The sequence below is a fragment of the Perca flavescens genome, chromosome 4 (assembly GCF_004354835.1).
Source record: "Perca flavescens isolate YP-PL-M2 chromosome 4, PFLA_1.0, whole genome shotgun sequence".
NCBI lineage: Eukaryota > Metazoa > Chordata > Actinopteri > Perciformes > Percidae > Perca > Perca flavescens.
The window spans coordinates 35,376,772-35,396,218 of NC_041334.1; the positions used below are offsets into that span (position 1 = coordinate 35,376,772).

General features: G+C 39.1%; 1 protein-coding gene across 10 annotated transcripts in view; it reads right to left on the reverse strand.

The window, feature by feature from the left end:
- The window catches only part of itpr1b (inositol 1,4,5-trisphosphate receptor, type 1b), a 111,423-nt gene that overhangs the window by 86,809 nt on the left and 5,167 nt on the right, over positions 1-19,447 (reverse strand). For 6 of the 10 annotated variants that reach the window (XM_028575472.1, XM_028575469.1, XM_028575465.1 and 3 more), the window contains exons 3-13: positions 15,511-15,581; positions 7,194-7,309; positions 6,463-6,549; positions 5,786-5,944; positions 3,893-3,991; positions 3,643-3,726; positions 3,214-3,360; positions 2,336-2,440; positions 2,087-2,131; positions 1,945-1,974; positions 1,216-1,370 (exon numbers count right to left, since the gene is read on the reverse strand). In XM_028575472.1, the coding sequence (XP_028431273.1) occupies positions 1,216-1,370; positions 1,945-1,974; positions 2,087-2,131; positions 2,336-2,440; positions 3,214-3,360; positions 3,643-3,726; positions 3,893-3,991; positions 5,786-5,944; positions 6,463-6,549; positions 7,194-7,309; positions 15,511-15,581 (1,098 nt within the window). The remainder of the gene's footprint in view (positions 1-1,215; positions 1,371-1,944; positions 1,975-2,086; positions 2,132-2,335; positions 2,441-3,213; positions 3,361-3,642; positions 3,727-3,892; positions 3,992-5,785; positions 5,945-6,462; positions 6,550-7,193; positions 7,310-15,510; positions 15,582-19,447) is intronic. The other 4 variants (XM_028575474.1, XM_028575471.1, XM_028575473.1 and 1 more) reach the window with 1 other exon arrangement.

The window sequence follows — 19,447 nt, forward strand, 5'->3', positions numbered from 1 at the left end:
GAGCAGTGACTATTTGAGTGTGAGAGCAAGGTTTTGAGCGCAAGCAGTGACTATTTGAGTGTGAGAGCAAGGTTTTGAGCGCGAGCAGTGACTATTTGAGTGTGAGAGCAAGAAATCTGAATGTAATATCAGTGAGAAATGCTCTCAAATTGAAATAATGCGCTCTTGACTAAATGGCAGTAATATAACTCCATACAGGGTTATTTCAGGTAGGAGAGGGAGGAGCTAAAAGTAGTAGCGTGCAGCATGCACGCACGCATGTGCCTATGGGACACAATGAAGGCTTTGACACGAGGTGGAGAGCCTCTGTTTTTATCTGATGTGTGGTGACACAGGCAACCATTGTAATTTTAGGACTATACATTCCCTCAAACACAATACGGTCAACAAGAATAAAGGAACAAAACAGAGTCATATTACAAATGTACAGTCAGTCACCCTATAAATACAGGTACACAGGTCAGCCAACACATCATGACAAAGAACCTGCTTTTATCCACAAGTACATGAAATATCACAGACTTTTCATCATCAAATATTTTGCTACATCAAATATATAATTTAGTATGACACTATTTTTTAACTAACCTGAGAGTAAAGAGCAGATTTTTGATTCAAACATTTTGCCAGATCTTGCGTTTGTGGTTTTAGCTCAGACATGTAACAAGGGTCTTACATGGGATTTTGAAATGTAGTTTTTATTCCCCTCTTGTGCCCACTATCCAACCCTACTCTCAGCCTGATTGCAATGGTTTTCTGTACATTCACGCACACTGAGACACACACACACACACACACACACACAAAAATCTGCCCAATGAAACCCCACAGAAGAATCTTTTATTTGAATGTCAAGTCAATAAGTGACCAAAACAAACAGCTGGTAACCCAGACATTGCAGACCATACATAACAAAGTGTCCTTGTCTGTAGTTACAAAACCAAACAAACCAAATCCCCTCAGAAACTGCCTTCCTTATAATGCTGGAAATTCCCCTTCAACTCTACAGTCAAATCTTTACTGATGCCACATTGATTTTGCTGTAGTCCTGACATCATATGTGGTACATAAACAAAAATAAGATTATCATGTTTGTATCCTTAGATGTCATGCTCAACCTCTGCGATATCTGAATGTTATGCCAATTTTAAATGAATCTACGCCCTCCAGAAGAAATACTGTATGTTTGCTGTGTGGGTATACTGCGTATTGTACCTGGGCACCATGGAGTCTCCGCCTCTTAGGGTGGTAGGGTCCAGCTCAAAGATGGAGGAGATGTCCATGCCGTCCGGAACTGGCACCAACGTATACATGATCTTCTCCTGTGGAGCTCGCAGACGACCTCGTAAAGCTTCATTATCTGCATCCAGCTAGAGAAAGAAAACATGCAGTGAGAGAGAGCAAAGCACTGGCTACAAACCTCAGTGTTGAGTTCACAACAATATATAAAGCCACGTTATCAATCCTCGACCATGATGAGGCCAAGGTGTATGCATTTTTTTGACACCTTTGGATCTGATTTCAAACATTAGCTCTCACTCTTGACTGAAGTAGTGCAAACCAGTAAAATATACTTCAGCCATCACTACAGACTGTTGGGCCGCTGTTGGCACGTAGTTGAGAACTACAGGTACACACAACATCTCTGTTAGTCAGAATGGTTTGTACAACTCTGCCGCCTAGTTGTGGTTTTCATTGAGACATACTGTATATCAGCTGAGATGATGCCATGGTGACACCCTGTGGTGATGTACTGCTACTAAAATGAAGGCACACACAACCTAGATGCAAGGTGACAAATTTGATTAGAAGAAAAGAGTTGTTGATAATTGAGGGCGCCGAGAGAGAAATTGGACAACAAAGCAGCAAAGACGGTATGTGCAGACAATGACAATGATTTTTGCGCTAGGTTGCTGCAGCCAAATAAAGATTATATGACAGTACCTGGAAATTAAAGGGTGTAAAGTCCACCACCTAGAGTAGAGAGCAAAGATCCAGCACATAATTGAACAGATTAGATCAATAGAGGTAGGGGCAACCAGCGTGACGTTGCTAAGCACTCAGAGGAGAAGAGATCATGTCTTACCGAGGACCGCTGTTCAGCACTCTCCTCCTCAAAGTCTGGATTCACCTGGGAAAAACACTCACATGTCACATATCTATTTTAAAGTGTGGTCACTGCACCGGGGCATCCAATTAATCTGTATGTCTACATGGTCACCACATGACTCTCTCTTTATGCTATTAAGTCAGATACACACTTTGCAATTAAAAGTATGCATAGGTACAGCATTTTAACAGTGTGAGATAAAAAGGTAAAGAAGTTGACACACACCTCACCCATCTCAGCAGCCAAATACCACCCTGTGGCCAAGTGTTTAAACCTGAACAGGCTGTTCCAGTAGCCTGCACCTCCCCTACATGGGTCATGGTGGACCACCTGGCAATGGCAAATGACATGGTAAAGAATGCATAAATAAGCCTCATGTCAAACTGATACAAGGCTGCACCATTTGGGTTATCTTAGTATTGATTATTACTGAGTCCCTCCAGAAAAACGTGATTATGCGATCGCATAATTCAATGCATAATCAGCCGAAGTCCGCATATTTATCCGGGGGCCGCATTTTTTCAAATACGCCGCACTTTCGCCGCATACATTGCCGATTTCTGCGCAAAATATGCGGAGCTTGCATGATTTCATAATCCCCGCATTTTCATTGCAAAAAAGTCACATATATCTTAGCAGAAAGTTGAAAAATCTTGCGTTTACTTCACACAAGAGCAGCCATTTTCCCTTGTTGCCATGGGAACGTTATGAAGTGACGTAATTACGCGATGTGAACATCATCGAAAAGCAGGGTGTTGGGGGAAATCACTTTGTTTTCCTCTTTTTCGTCAAACCGCAGTTTTTGCAAGTTCCCGCAATTTCAGCGCATAAAATTGCATAAATATCCTGAATATTCTATTGCATTTTTTAAGAAAACGTGCTGCATAATCAAGGATTTTTGCCCGCAACAATCACAAAAAAAGCTCCGCATTTTTCTGGAAGGACTGATTACTATTGCACTAAAGCAACATAAAGAACTGTGCGCTATCTCTCTACCATGGTTAATAAGTTTTTTTAAACCGAGACATTTAGTCATCTAGTTGATAAAAGAACAATGACAGAAATACACCAAAGCATTAATCTGGAGAACGTGTGACACTGACCTCTACTTCCCACAGTGCTTTGCTGCTGGTGGCAGAAGTGGCAGACTGCCGGCCGGTTGTTCTAAGAAAAACATACTGCTTCTTTCTGTGGTCGTCACAAGTCAGGAACTTCTCCTGCTCTGCATGGAACAACCGGACTACATCACCCTGCCATTACATACACACACACAAACACACACAAACACACGCATACAAAGACACATACATGCACAGTGTGTAATGGATAAAAAGAAAAACATTTCACACACATTTTATATTGTTTCGATTATCTTTCAGATTTGGACTCAATGTATCTTAAATACTGCGTTTTAAATGTTTAAACATTTTCTAACGTCGGTTTTGTAGCCAATTAATGAAGGTGTGTTTCACAAAGCTATTTTTTGGAAAATACTATAAGTTGATGTAATACAAAAACGTGAGGGTACCTACCCCTTTGAGTATTGTTTCCTTGTTGTCACTCCATTTCATGAACAGAACAACTTTCCAACTTGTGTTGCAATTTACAGAATTGACCTGACAGGCAGAGGGGAGAAGTTTGTGAAGAAACCAGATACATGTATATCTTATTATACAGTATAATGCAGGCTTTTTATATTCCACTTTGATGAAGCAAATGTGCAATCTATCTTCTTTCCCATTTACTGTACACCCCTGTATGGCAAGCGTTCATGTACAGTACCTCGTTGCATCCTGGGTTGTCAACTAGCTGGTGGCTGCTAGCATGTAGAGGCTGACCCGCATTTACAGGGTTAAGGACCACTTTATCTCCAATCACCACCTTCAGAAGCAATATGAAATACACAGAACATACTGTACTGCAATCAAATGAGTTTTTAGTTTAGCTACATTCAATAAAATCGAAAAGGAATCTGATACTGGTACTCAATAATTAGATGCGATACCATAACGCAATATGGACTAGAATATACGTATGTGTCCTTTTCATTCAACATGTTACATTACAAAATTCAGTGAAGGGCAACAGAAATTCTTGAAACAAGATGAAACACTGCTGCTCTGAGGGCCACTGTGTGGGATTGAGAACTCCATTTAAATCCAAACCAAAAGTATGTCAGGTCCCAAGATATTAGCTATCATTCTTCAATTCCTTCAAGGTAAACATAACACGCAGCTATTCTATCACACTGATTCTTAGTCTTGCATTGCCAGACCTCCTCACTGCACCGCTGCGGAGGAGGGTCTGGCTAGTCCACATATTATTCCGGGATGGGAGAAATGCGTGCTCTGGTTTATTTCTTTAAACCAATCACAATCGTCAAGGGCGGCGCTAAGCACCGGGAAAAGCCGCTGCAAAATAGCCTCGGGAAGGAACTTGTTTTGGTGGAACGTGTATGTTCAAGTTGTTTTAGTCGTGCAACAGAAAACTCAGAATGGACAGATAGTCTAGCTAGCTGTCTGGATTTACCCTGCAGAGATCTGAGGAGCAGTTAACCGTAGTCCTCGGAAATCCACCGGAGTTTAAAATTCCAACATGAAAGGTAACGGACATCCGGCTTACAAACAGCAACGGCAACAGAACAGTCTCGGAAGTGGTGGATATAGACTAATTCATACTAGCCTCCAGATAAGCACTAGGGGGAGTTGTGGACCATCTTGTGTGTGAAAGGACATGATCAGCTAGAGAATCCGGTGTAGCCCTGACCCTAAGCATCACTCACTAACTACAAACTAATTTGTCAGCAGCAAGCATCAATAAAAAAAGTTTTGGTGCACACACTTTAAGATCAACTCTGTAAAGTGATTCAGTGAGTGCTGGCAACCAACTGAAAATATATACTGTACTACTTTATACTGCTGTGAGAAAAGGTTTTAAATTAAACCCTTCTTTTAGTCCAGTGACCGGATCGGTGCATGTGCGGCAATAATAACCAATAGACATTCTGTGAAATTATTCCATCTAAGAAGTGCACATTTGGACCTCTAATGGAAAAGTTTTTGTATTTACAAAATTAATGCATAGCATGTAGCCTCTCTCTCCATTGAACCTTAACCAAGACAATGGCCTCAAAACTAGAGTCGTTCCCCGGCTCCTGTACATTGAATGCCTCAATTACAGGCGACACATTTCCCCAAATAGATTAATAAAGTGTAACCAATTACACTTTAATAACTTGATCAACTTCCATCAGCCACTGGAAGGAAATGCAGCATAATCAGCAAAGGTTTAGTCCATGTGGTGCATGCTATATCTATAGTACCATATCTCACATCCTTAAAAGACTATCCCACCAATTCAACATTGTACTCCTATAGCATTGTCAGATTCACAATCAATATTTTAGTTTTTCAAGGGTTCAAATCAATGCAGCAGAACCACAGATAGTCTTTTTTTATTCCAGATAAACAAAAGGAAAGGCACATTGCAGCCAGACCTGGTACTCAGATTGGGTTAATTGTCTTCTAATGTTTAATTCATTGTTTTTAAAAAAAAAAAAAAGCCACATGGGAGCTAGGTGACTTGTTTTCAAACCCTGTGAAAAGTCTGAAAATACATCCTTAATTTCTCCCACTAATCATAATTAACTTAAATCCCACACCCCGCTCTACCCACACTGTCTCCCAGGGATCGCAGCTTGTAGAAGGGCTGGATGTAGAACCAGGATCCCTCATTTCCCGCTGAGTCCAGAGTCACTCTCATGGCATTCTTCTCCAACAGTGCAGGGAGACGCTTGTTCACTGTTAGGTATTTATTGCTTTTCAAGTGCAGCAACTGTTGACAAAACCAGAAACAGCGTTACATAATTAAGAAGTAAGTAAGAATCATATAAACCAGTATGTTTGCACTGCAGAGTAGTCTCAAAGCGTGCAATATGCAAAAGTGCACCTCTCTGTATTAGTTAGTATTGTTAAAAATAACTTTCTATGGCAAACCAGGTTAGTGCTCACAATTACTAAAATAGCATTTCCTTGCAACGAGGACATTCTGCACTAGAACAGCCTGTACTTTCTCACGTGTGTATGACATGGGGCTGGAATGCATGACCATACGTAGTTTCAGGTGATCTCATACCTTCGTGCAAACCATTCCGGGGCAATGAGCAAACCAAGATATGACATTACAACTGACAACTTTATAGCACACCTTTGTGCTGTAGCAATTATTTAAAACTCTTCTCTGATTAAAACAGAATTATAGTCAATATTATCAAGCACACAGTGTTGTATAAAGAGCTAAATGTTGCTGCAGATGAGTTAACATAAAACACCATATCTTGTTCCTGAACACACCTGAATGACATTTCCATACTGGATGACGGATCCCAGCAGCTTGCGGTTTTCAGACTCATTCTGTTTCTTCTCCAGGTCAGCAGCATGCTAAAACACAGAGAAGGGAACACAGAGGGCATTTCAATACTATTTCTGGAAAGAATCATCCTACATACACATTTCCCATAAATACAGGGCTGTATTTTTTGTCACTAATACACTAATCTATTATTTTTACCATGACTAAAGTCAAAGAGCTGTGCTGTATTGTGTAGCTTAAGTGCAACATGGAGCTTGGAGATGTGAAGAAGAAAATATAAACAGGAGAATTAACTTTGAGCAAGTTTGGGAGGAAAGTCGGAGGTATGGAACCATTTTAAACCAAGTCGTGGGCAGTGACAACATATGTGTTGGCTTTGTCGAGTGCATGACAGCAAAAAAACGAGGACGATGAACAGACACAGGAAGCAGGCTCGCCGTGGCAGAAAAGATGATAGCCTTCAATGTCCTCTTTTGTTACTTCTCCAAGCATACCCCTTCTGAACAGATTTCTGCAGTTCAAACAACTCGGAATTGTAGTTGAGAATGTCAGTTATAATGGCCCATGTATTACAAAAATTGTCGGGTTTAAATCGGGCTTGGGCTCATAATTACAGTTAAAGTGTCGGGCAGGGTCGGGCTCGGACACAACGTGCACAGGCTCGGGTAGGGTCAGGCTCGATTTTTTGGACCCAATCTAAGCTTTAACTTACATGGAGTTTGGTGAGGAGGACTGTGTCAGTGGTGCTGTTGCCTCCAGGTTTTGCTGCCTTCCAGAACTGTTTCTGTGCTGAGTATCTGTTCATTGGACACAGTTTGAAAAGGCAGTCTGGGGAAAGAAGACAAGAAGAGTAAGGTAAAGAGCCAAACATTATCATTTACTATTAGTTTTTCTCAACAAATACTAGACTGCATGACCTCATCTCAAAGAGGCACAACTCAAAAGACAACAAACATTTTGCGAGATTGTTCCACTGGTAATTTAAGTAACGGGAAAATGGACATTAAAATAATCAGCCAGTTTTGACAACTACTACAACTATGTTGCGTCAAGCCACGTTGCTATGAATTTGGCTGTGGATGGATATGCAGAGTAAACCCATGTTTCCAAGTCTTCCTCTAGCTTTACTACTAGGCAAACATGTCCACTTGTACACACAAAATGTCAAAATATAATGGAGTTATTGCACTGAAACTTGCTGAGCATATTCATGCTCTCCACACTAGAGGTGTGAATCTTCACTGATCTCCCGATTCGATTACGATTATCACGTCAGCAATTCAATTCGATATCGCGATTCAATTAAATTTTATTTATAGTATCAAATTATAACATAGGTTATCTCGTGACACTTTACAGATAGAGTAGGTCTAGACCACACTCTATAATTTACAAAGCCCCAACAATTCCAACAAACTTCATCATGATGCGTCAAATAAATTTTTCTATTAAAGCCATATAGGATATTTAATTCATAGTTTTTCAAGCTTCAAAAACAAAACATTCTGCAGTGCTCTAATACTAAATAAATTGGATACATCAAACTACAGCACTGAGCACATGGCACTTTCTGAATTTGCAAAACATAACAGAATATGTAAACAGAAATGTTGTTAGGCCTACATTAAATTGTAAACAAAAATAATCGATTATGAGCCTGCGATTATCGATGCAGCATCGTCCATGTCCACGATTGGATGCATCGATTAATCAATTGATTAATTTCAACACCTCTACTCAACAGCATAAACCTTTGTAATTTTGAACCCTCTGTGATCTCTCCTCTTGTGCTTTCTTCCGGCAAAAACATTGTGAAATACATAATTCTACTCATCCCTTTGATGTGAAAATAGGGCATGAAATGGTGCAGATCTGGTGGTGTGGCCATCAAAGGGCATCAAGGATAGATTACCCACCGGGCAGAGCAGAGGTCTGCTCTTTGGGGGCCAAGGAGCTCAAACAGGCAGCTAGTAGCATCTGGCTATGAAGGGCATTGGGGGGCAATTAAAGCTGAAACTGATTTCTGTAACTAATCAATTTGCACGTGTTAAATAATGAATTTCATAAATGTATTCATCAATGTGTAAATATTTTCCCAAGTCATTTTATTTAAGATTATTTTTTGGGGCTTTTCCCTTCATTAGATAGCGACAGTGGATAGACGGGAAAGGGGGAGAGAGATGGGGGATGACACAGAGCAAAGGGCCGCTGGTCAGATTCGAACCCGCGCTGCTGCAAAGGACTCAGCCTACATGGGGCACACGTTCTTACTGGGTGAGCTAGAGGCAGTCCCCCAAATCAATGATTTAATACATTATTATATTCTTAATAATTCGATACCAAATAAATGAATACATAATTTAATATTAAAGATGGCAGCATCTTTGATTAAGTTCAGCTACTCAACAACACCAACAAATACTTTGTAGATTAACCGGGACAGATACTGGGTCACCTCTTTTGCACTGTTGATGCTTTCAGACATCCCACCCACAGTCGGTGCAAATTTCCTGCCAAAACTTAACACCCCATCTCACACATGCACATTTTAACAATCAAGACTCACTCAAGACATTTAGTCTTCCTGGTTTACTTGCTCAGCTGCCTAATAATAATAATAATAATAATAATAATAAAAAACTGTTAAATAAACCAACATTATCTTCCAGTAAGACTGAAATATGCCAATTTGTCCTTGTTGTGCATCTCTTCATCCTCTGTTTAAACTGGAAGAAAATGCTGTAAGGAACAGTGCTACTAATAATTACGACATTGGATATGAATATGTTGAAAATGTTTCATTAATAGTAGTCAATGTTGTCATACACATACAGTATAGTATAACTATACACCAACTGGTACCGAACAGGGGACCCAATGAGCTAAAACCGGGGTAAAAATAGACCCTCCATCTGAAATGCGGCCAACACAATCTCCAGGGGCTGGCAATCATGGGCATGGGGTGGAGGACAAAAAAGAGGAGGCCAAGGACCAATGGAGAAAATGGGGCACTGGGAGAACATCTGCCTGTCAGAAATGAGCAATTGGAATAATGGAGAAAAATAGAAAAGAAAACTGGGACATATGTGAATGTAATGGGCAGGGAGGTATTTGGCAGAGGGTAAGTTTACAGCCTAAAGCTCTAAAATGGTGTTATTCTCTCACCACTTAATGAATGTACTTGTACAACTGTTTCTGTTACAACACTCAAAAGTGACAAATGCAATTTCTTTTTCAATCAATTTTTGCCGCAGTAGTCTACAGTATTACTTTTTATTAGTTTAAACAGCTAAACAAAATTTACAAGGACATACAAGCCCATTTTCTTCTGACGCCAAATCCTGTAGTCATTGCAACATACCTGGTACACATCTAACTGAGCAGACCATCTAGTGGGTAGTTAAAGGCTGTGACTAAAATCACTCCCTATTTAAGAAACAGCACACTATATTTATTTTATTGTATTTATTTATTTTACGAGGAATACCTCTTGAGATGTGTCATCTCATTTTCGAGAGGGTCCTCGGTAGGACTGGACAGTACAAAGGACAAGACATTACAGTACAACATACACATTCACTCACATACTTACTTCCCCCACCCATCCACCCCACACCCCTGCCCAGACATCACCAGAAGGATAATTACAAAAAATGTATGAATATTAATTAAGAACAAAAGATAGAAAAATACCGGAAAACTGGAGAAAAAAATAAATCAGATATACAAAAAACAATTACACCAGAAAGCAATAAGGTTTTATGGAAAGCATTTACAACAATTGCTTGTTTGCAAGTAAATGAACAAAGATGTCTTGAAGGATCTCAATGTGATTAATCTTAGTGACCCAGGCAAGCTATTCCAATCGAAGGGAGCTTTAAAATTAAATGAACGCCCGCCGCTCTCTTTGAAAATGCGAGGCACATTAAAGGATAAGAATTCAGTGTGTCTTAAACTATCATTTGCTTGGTAAGGTGTTAGGTATCTACCATCCTTCATTCTATTGAGAGTATGAAATGTATCCTCTATATAGTGACTTTCTCCACCATGGAGTGAAACAAGTAGTGTCCGTGGTATGTACACTACTTTCTGCTTACAATCCACAATATATTGTATCGTGCTGTATGGATGTGAAAAATACAGCTGTGTGTCATTGATGACAGGTGTATTATATTTGGAGTAGTGGATGAGTAAACACTGGAGTGATTTCAGACGCAGTTTCTAACTTGTTTTTGTATCTTGTTGTTTGCACATTATGTTCATTCTTTTGTTTTGCACCCGGGAACCAGGGAAACCCAATTGTGTTCCTCTATGTACTGTACTACACTGTATATAGATGGATGACAATAAACTCTTATCATTAAATGGTACAAATGACACCTGTGTTTGACAAGTCTAATTGTCCACTGTGGAAAAGGTCTGGCACAGTATGAGACATTATTTTTTTTTTTTTAATTCTTTCAGAATAGAGGCTGTCACATTAACAACAAATACAACTCTTCTCCATCTCAGAGATGAGGACTGTAGTCGTGTAGTTGACTGTAGTTTGACTTTGACCGCCGACAGTAGTCCTAAAAGACGGTTTAGAGCTTGTGGTTTGCTCTTTTACAGTTTGCTATCTCAGTCTTGTAGGGGACTGTTGTAGTTTACTGACTGGCTCCCAGGCATCTCACTGTAATAAGATAAAACATGACTTTCATGGTAGCTAGTTTTTCCCCACGTGATCTACTTTTCATTTACAGTACTTCATTTGTATTACATTTGCTATGGTAAAACTTCCCATCAGCCATAATCTGTTTTGTTCCTAAGAAGCAAATATTAAATTACATTTACTAGCAGCAATGTGTACAAAACTAGACACATGACTGATCTGAAAATAGATCTAGCCTTGGAACTGGTCAGCTGCAGTCCGAGGTGATGCATAAAGCTGTAGCGAGTGAAGTTCACGGCTGCTTTTGTTTTAAGCGTTCCTTGCACAAATGGTTATCTCTTGCAAAACTGATCCAAAAATATTCTGAAAGAAAAAAAGTATTTAGTCTGTTGGGCAGCTCATTTTGGTTGCACTTGATAAGTAGAAATCCTCTTTGTTGATACAAGAAGGGGATGCTGCACTTTGTTTTAAGTGCACTGCATTAGCGTTGGGTCGATATTATTATCATTTGGTGTTGCATATACAGTATCTAACAAGTTCTACTTTTTCCATTTGCATTTGCATGGGTTGACTTAAGGTGGCAATAGCACACTTGATGAGTTTATCACGGGTTACTCTGCTGTTACTGCCGTTTTATGGTGTGAAACCACAACTTTAAATATGATTTCAATAGCTCAGTTAGAAACCAACAAGTCAAGTTGTTTATTTGCATCGCCAAATTAAAAAGGCAGTGTTGTGTCTCAATGCACAGAGCCAGTACAGCTAGCAGCAGATAGCAGTGAGTAACAGCTTGCCTTTGCACCTTTAGTGCATCAATCCTGGTAAAGAATATATGATATGGACGTGCTGGAAATGGATTAGCAACACATCTGAAACCTGAGTCAAATAGTTTTTGATTTAAGGGGAAAGGGCTCTTAAAATGTATTAATATTTAATCCATATCTCAATTTCTGCATAAGCACTCACATAAATTACGATTTGAATAACAGCTAGCATCCCCCTTTCTCAAAGGTTCAGACCAGGATGTCATGTTTATTGTGTGTTTATTAAATACACAAAAAGTACAATCCACTCTTTTCGGTCAAGACTATAATTTCTAGTGGATGCCTTCCACTAAGTGCATGGAAGAGTTTAAAAGACCACTCAATGTACATATCCTGTTACTGAACACTGCTAATGGGATTCCCTGTTTGATGTAATTCCTTGTTGTGTTTTTTTAAGTCTGTTGTTTGTTCTTTTATGTGAAAGTCTTTATGCTGCGGTCTTAGCCGGGACTCCCTAAAAACAGTGGATTTGGAAATACACTCTTGCATGAAACCTTATGTGACCCACCTTTACAGTGGAGTGTGCAGTGGTGACTGAGTTACTTCAAAAGGTAAAGAGAGATTTTGTTTGTGTGTGTCATCTACCCCGCACTGCTCCACAGTGGATTACCTTCATTTTTCCTGATTTAATCTGTTGGTTTAGTAAAAAGAAGCTACTTTATAGTTAATTTAACGTGTTATGATAGATCATCAGTTTCACTGAACAAAGAAATGCTTTTCCCTTAATGATAATATAATGTTGTTTCCAGCTCAATTGATCGTGCATTGATCATGCTCCAGCAGGGCACACTGTGCTGTTCAAACGCAAAGGTTGTCTGTTGGTCTGGCAGCCATGGTAGTGTCCAAAAAAACAGCCATACTCTGCACCTGCTGTGAACCAAACGAGCAGTGCATACTGACTGGAACCGCAAAATCATATGGACAGGGCACACGCTCACAAACTGGCACAACAGACCAATAGCTGCCTCAGACGAATCACCAATTCCAGATATACATGGAGAGCAGTACAGTCAGTTCTGTGATATGTGTTGAGTCTGTACTTTGAAGCGTTATATTAAAAAAAAAAAGTGTATTTTAAACACCCTAAAATATGCTGCGATCCAATTAAAACCCTACAAAAATACTAAATACAGCCTCAACAATTACCATTCAGTTCAGCCCTTTTCTGCTACAGTCTCAACAACAGTTGTCTGTTGCTATCCTCCCCTTCACCTATGCGCAGGCAGTGTACAGCCATGGAACATTTGACATTCAACATAGAGAGTGGCAAAGAAGGACACCTGCGTGCCAAAACTAAGCAGCAAGGCTGCAAGGCTTGAGGGCATACACGCTCTCACAGTAACTCCGCTCTGGTAGTTGATTTCTGCTTGCGGGAATGGACCTGATTTTTGACAATTTGGGGGCTGAAACCATGGGAGGCATACAGTATATCCCAACAACAGAACGGACGAGGGAAATTTATACATTTCTTATTAGTCTTTCAGTAGCAAAAAGAAAAGTGGACGTGCCTGGACGGTGCATCTTTGACGTATAGGACTATATTGCAACCCAGTTTGCGGCTGCAGGTTACAAGGTTCTCGCTCAATACTGGAACAATTTCCAAGACTTTTGTTCACATTAGTCACTTAGACACAAATGCATGGCAAAACAGGGCCCAGGTTGAAAAATACCGAAAATACCTTACCTGTCAAAAAGGACTTTTCTTCTAAGACACGTGTCAAACTCGAGGCCCGTGGGCCAAATCCGGCCCCTCGCTCATTCTGATCTGGCCCGCATATCAATTTAGGTTCAAAATATATTTTGGCCCACCTAGTTGTGCGCCAAACCAAAAACATGGGAAACTGTTCTTCAACTTGCAATTACGCGACACTCAAAGCAGAATTTTGCAAATTTGCAGACTTTGAGACTCAGAAATTCCAACCGAAGCAGAAGCAGAGAGTTTGCATATTCAGGCTGTGAAGAAGCTTGTTGTAATCACGGTTTTGCTCGATTTGCTAAATTCAAGGATGGCTTTAGAACTTTTTTGCTCACTTTTTCAGAACTTTATGTGGACCAAACTGTAAGAGAGAAGACTATATGAGACATGCAATAATTGAGAGATATTTTACTTTTTCGATGAAATAAAAGCATGTCAATAAACTACATGTCTGGCCCTTGATGCGATTCTCTTTTTCCAGTGTGGCCCTCTGGGAAGTTGAGTTTGACACCCCTGTTCTAAGACATTCATTTTCAGTTGCATAGAATTCAGAGATTTAATTTAAGTTGTGACCAAAATGAGTCAACAGTCTTTATCACGTTTTAAAAGAATAAACCAAAGAAATAATAAACTGTAAAGAAATGTTACATCATATCAAACTATATACAAATGTATCTATGAACCTATGTTGTGGTACAATGATCTTAGAGAATCCAGTCCTCCACAGTCAGTGAGTGCATTATCATCTTCTTGTTTGGATGACCTTCAAGAGACCATCAGTTATGAAGGGTCCTGCAAGGGTTTCTATGTATAGAAAGGTACATTTAATTTAATCAAATTGCAAAGTGCACTGTTCCAAGTAAATGAAAATGACATTGGCAGTTGTGTCATTTCACTCTTAACTAATTTACTAAAGACATCCTCCGGAAACCTGCCAAAACGTATAGAAATGCATTTGCTCTGAAGCGGCAGCCAATTTGATACACTTAGCTACACCTGTTGTCACATGGTCGGATGATCATTTATTTTTGTAGTGACTGATGACAGGGTCAGAATGTGGCATAAAAACTGCACAGTTATGCATCTACCCTGTCTTGTGTCAACCAGACGGCTGTTGGTCGCGTAACCGTGTGCCAAGTGTTTTCTTAGGCCCTTTCTTTCTAAGTGAGCATATCCAAAGGTAACATCGCTCAGTGGCATTGTTGCTCACCAAGTGATCATACAGTCAACCCCTTTTTTTCCAAGTTCATGTGGCCAACCAGATAATATGCAAATATAGCCATTACCATCTCCACATGGTTTCAGGAACACAAAAGAGACTTTATTTCAATCCAGTGGCCTGCCTCCAAATGTTTACACAGTGAAGCTACTTTTCGTGAATTGGTGCATGAATGCATTAATTCACAGCATTAATGCATGGTCAAATATCGCTACAGATTTCAAAACATTCTGTGAACAAAACAGGTCTCAAAGAATTCAAGCAGTTCTGAAGGAAAAAAAAGGGGATCTTACCCAGAACCACAGCCACTTACTCTACTATTACTTTTTTAGTAAAGTCTAACAGCCCGAGAAACGTATTAGGAGACAATTATGAATACATTTACATTACACAAACAGCAACAAAAAATGTCCCAAACAACTTACCATATAATCATCCAAATAACCCGAAAGTAATGCAATCATCTACAACATGTATAGACAAATTAAAAAGTAAAAAAATCCCAAGACACACGACTGCATACTTAAAAGACTGGCACGAGCCATACATTACACTTACATTGCTGAACATCCTGACTTATACCATGCAGTAGACATGAAGATATCATTAAGTGAGAAGCAAGTGATTTTAAGGCCTTACCTCGGAATTTCTTGGGTGGGTTGTTGAGGTCGCCTGTGTCTGGTTGTACCACACAGCGGTCATCCACAAGCCTGGGGGCACAGCCATCATGTTGATGAGTCAATGTTTCAATTACACAAGACACATGCAACTTAAATAGACTAAAACTCAATACACCCTCAAACATCATTCAACATTCTCAGATATTTTTTTCATCATCTTGTTTTCAAGGGGTCCCAAACAAACAGGACAAAACAGACAACAACAACCAACCAGCAAACAATTATAAAAACTAAATAGAGAAAAGAACTAAATGAAGAGTTACTGTATAACCTTAGACTACACACAATTAAAAGAAAAAGATTGATTCATCTATAAATAAAGGAACGGTTATAGCATTACTGAAAACATAGGCATAGGGCCTCTTAAATTTCTGCTTTTGATGTTTATATAATAGTATCATCTAGCTGTGCAACAATTGGAGAAAAGAGAGAGATCATTAAAGTGCTCATATTATGCTCATTTTCAGGTTACTAATTGTATTTAGAGGTTGTACCAGAATAGGTTTATGTGGTTTAATTTTCAGAAAACACCATATTTTTGTTGTACTGCACATTGCTGCAGCTCCTCTTTTCACCCTGTGTGTTGAGCTCTCTGTTTTAGCTACAGAGTGAGACATCTCACTTCTGTTCCATCTTTGTTGGGAGTCGCACATGCGCAGTATCTAGGTAAGGACTACTAGCCAGTCAGAAGCAGAGTATGAGGGCTTGCCACGCTAGCAGCTAGGCGAGCATTATAACATGTGTTACAAAGTGACGCATGTTCGTCACGGAAGTAAATAATACTTTTATTTATATAGCGCTTTTCATGGTACTCAAAGACACCAGCACATATATCACATTAAAAACACATAAGCAATACAACCAACACATAAAACAAGCATATTAAAAGCAATTAAAAACAATAAAACAAGTAGCTATCAGGTGAGAGATGTAAGACTATTGTATGTGGAAAGCTAATCTGAAGAGGTGTGTTTTGATGAGTGTTTTGAATGTGTCCAGGTCAGTCCAGTCACAGATGTGTATGGGTAGGGAGTTCCAGAGAGAGGGGGCTGCAATGGTGACAGCTCTGTCACCCCAGGTATGGTGCTTGGTCCTGAGTGGTAAAGGCTGCACTACAATAGAGCTGTTTGGAGCAGTTTGTGAACAGTGTTTTCTGTTGTAGATGGTAATTCCCTTTGAGGTGGACTTTGAGCTTTTTCACTTTGTAAACCTATAACGTGCACAAAAAAAGATATATAACACAATAAAAGGAAAGGGGAAAAGACAAAAATAATATGAGGACTTTAAGATGCGAAAACAAAACATTTTAAAATAAGCGAAATTATGACAAAGAACGGATATTTAAAAAGGTAACTTATTACAATCAGAAGGAGCCCTAAACGTAACCTTTTTTTTTTAACCAACTTCCTTAGACACAACGGGGACCATAAAGAGGACCTGATCAGAGTGTCTTAGTGAATAACTAGACATATAAGGGACAAAGAATTGTTTTAGTAAAGTTTTAATATTTAGAAGTTGCATGCATTTAAAAATAAATGTATACCAGGAAAACTTCCATCTTATATCTAGAGGGAGCCAACTGAGTGTGTACCATAACATTGTGCAATGGTGTGTAAAAAAGAGCAATCTAGTTAGTGTGTGTGTGTGTGTGTGTGTGTGTGTGTGTCATATATATATATATATATATATATATATATATATATATATATATATATATATATATATATATATATATATATATATATATATATATATATATATATATATATATATATATATATATATATATAAATAAATAATAGACTGCAGATTTATACTAGATTGCTCTGAGGGGACGAAGATCAGTTTTAGAAGCATTCTGATGTCACTGTAGTTCATCTTTGGCAGTATAAATTGTCCTACTTTCTGGATGGATCTACCATCATTACAAGTTAAAACCAAAAACTTAAATCTGAAGTTGAGGTTCTGCTTCACACTAAGTAACATTGAATAGGTATTTGTTTTATCAAGCAGTAATTTGTTACAGCTGACAACCAAGTTTGTAGAACATTAAAATCAAATTGCAGGGCCTCTTGGATATCTGCTTTTGATGTTATATAATAGTATCATAGTTGTGCAACAATCAGAAAAAAAGAGAGCGATCATTAAAGTGCTCATATTATGCTCATTTTCAGGTTCATAATTGTATTTATTTTATTTTATACCAGAATAGGTTTACATAGTTTCATTTTCAAAAAACTCCATATTGTTGTTGTACTGCACATTGCTGCAGCTCCTCTTTTCACCCTGTGTGTTGAGCTCTCCGTTTTAGCTACAGAGTGAGACATCTCACTTTTGTTCCATCTTTGTTGGGAGTCGCACATGCGCAGTAGCTAGGTAAGGACTACTAGCCAGTCAGAAGCAGAGTATGAGGGCGTGCCATGCTAACAGTTAGCAGCTAGGCGAGCATTATAACGTGTGTTACAAAGGGACGCACTTTCGTCTCTGAAGTAAAGGCTGGACTACAATAAAACTGTTTGGAGCAGTTTGTGAACAGTGTTTTCTGTTGGAGATGGTAAGTCCCTTTGGGATTTTTCACTTAATAAACCTATTACATGCACAAAAAAGATATATAACCCAATAAAGGAAAGGGGAAAAGCCAAAAAGGATAATATGTACGGCGGCCGACAGGGTCAAACGCCCTGCAACTTCAGAAAACACATGCAAATAGACAAAACACAAGCAAATTAAGAAAACAACTTCATTAATTTGACAACACATGTGCAGCATTCAGCAAACGTGCTGCAGATACACACAACACAACTAAATACATAAACGCAAAAAAAAAAAAAAAAAAACAATGCAAAAAGAAAAGCACACAAACCCCGAAAAAAGAAGCGATGCAAAAAGAAAAACAACTTAATTAATTTGACAACACATGCGCCGCATTCAGCAAACGCGCTGCAAATACACACAACACAACCAAATACATAAACGCACTGCAAATACACACAACACAACCAAATGCATACACGCTCTGCAAATACACACAACACAACCAAATACATAAACGCACTACAAATACACACAACACAACCAAATACATAAACCCGCTGCGAATAAAAAACGGGGCAAAAAGAAAAGCACACAAACCCCGAAAACAAATGCAACAAAAAAAAACCCCGCTGCATCCAGGTTACACAACGGAAGTTCTCCAGACCTCTAGAGGGAGCAGCCAAGTGGAACAGCTGGATTTTCGACCCCACGGGGAGAGAGCATTCTGCCTTTTTATTAGAGTCGGGTATGGCTGCATAGTAAAAAGTCTATTTGTCTTGTCTATTTGCATGTGTTTTCTTATGTTGCAGGGCGTTTGCCCCTGTAAATATGAGCACTTTAATAAAAATAGAGAAAGGAATGAATGGCTGCATTCCAATTAAATGGGTCAGTTCCAGGGTCCTGGTATTGGTCCTGGCTTAATGGGACAATGAAATGGAACATAGCCATTGTTAACAGTATTACTAACAACTGCGCTTTTTCTGTTATGTCAAGTCAAAATGTCTGCTGTGAAAAAGTCCCAAGTGGACATAGAAACTGCTCGATTTAATCAGTCAGCTCATTCGTAAGACATGAAACGCAGCACTAAAACATATTTCATTGTATCGACAATAAACCAATAAAATCAGGTTGGAGACACAGGGAAGCTCTCATGTTCAATAATCATGTTTGACGTGACTTCAGTATGTTGAACTATCTCTGCAACCCACTGAAAGAATGCAAACCACCACACGAAAAAAGGCTTTCTGATGCTTAAAATGAACAGAGCAAGGGTAACAGGTTTCCTTTGCATTTCTGCCCGGAAATTAATATACTGAGTATAATGGAAGGAAATATGCATCATGGTAGATAGCTGTCAACCA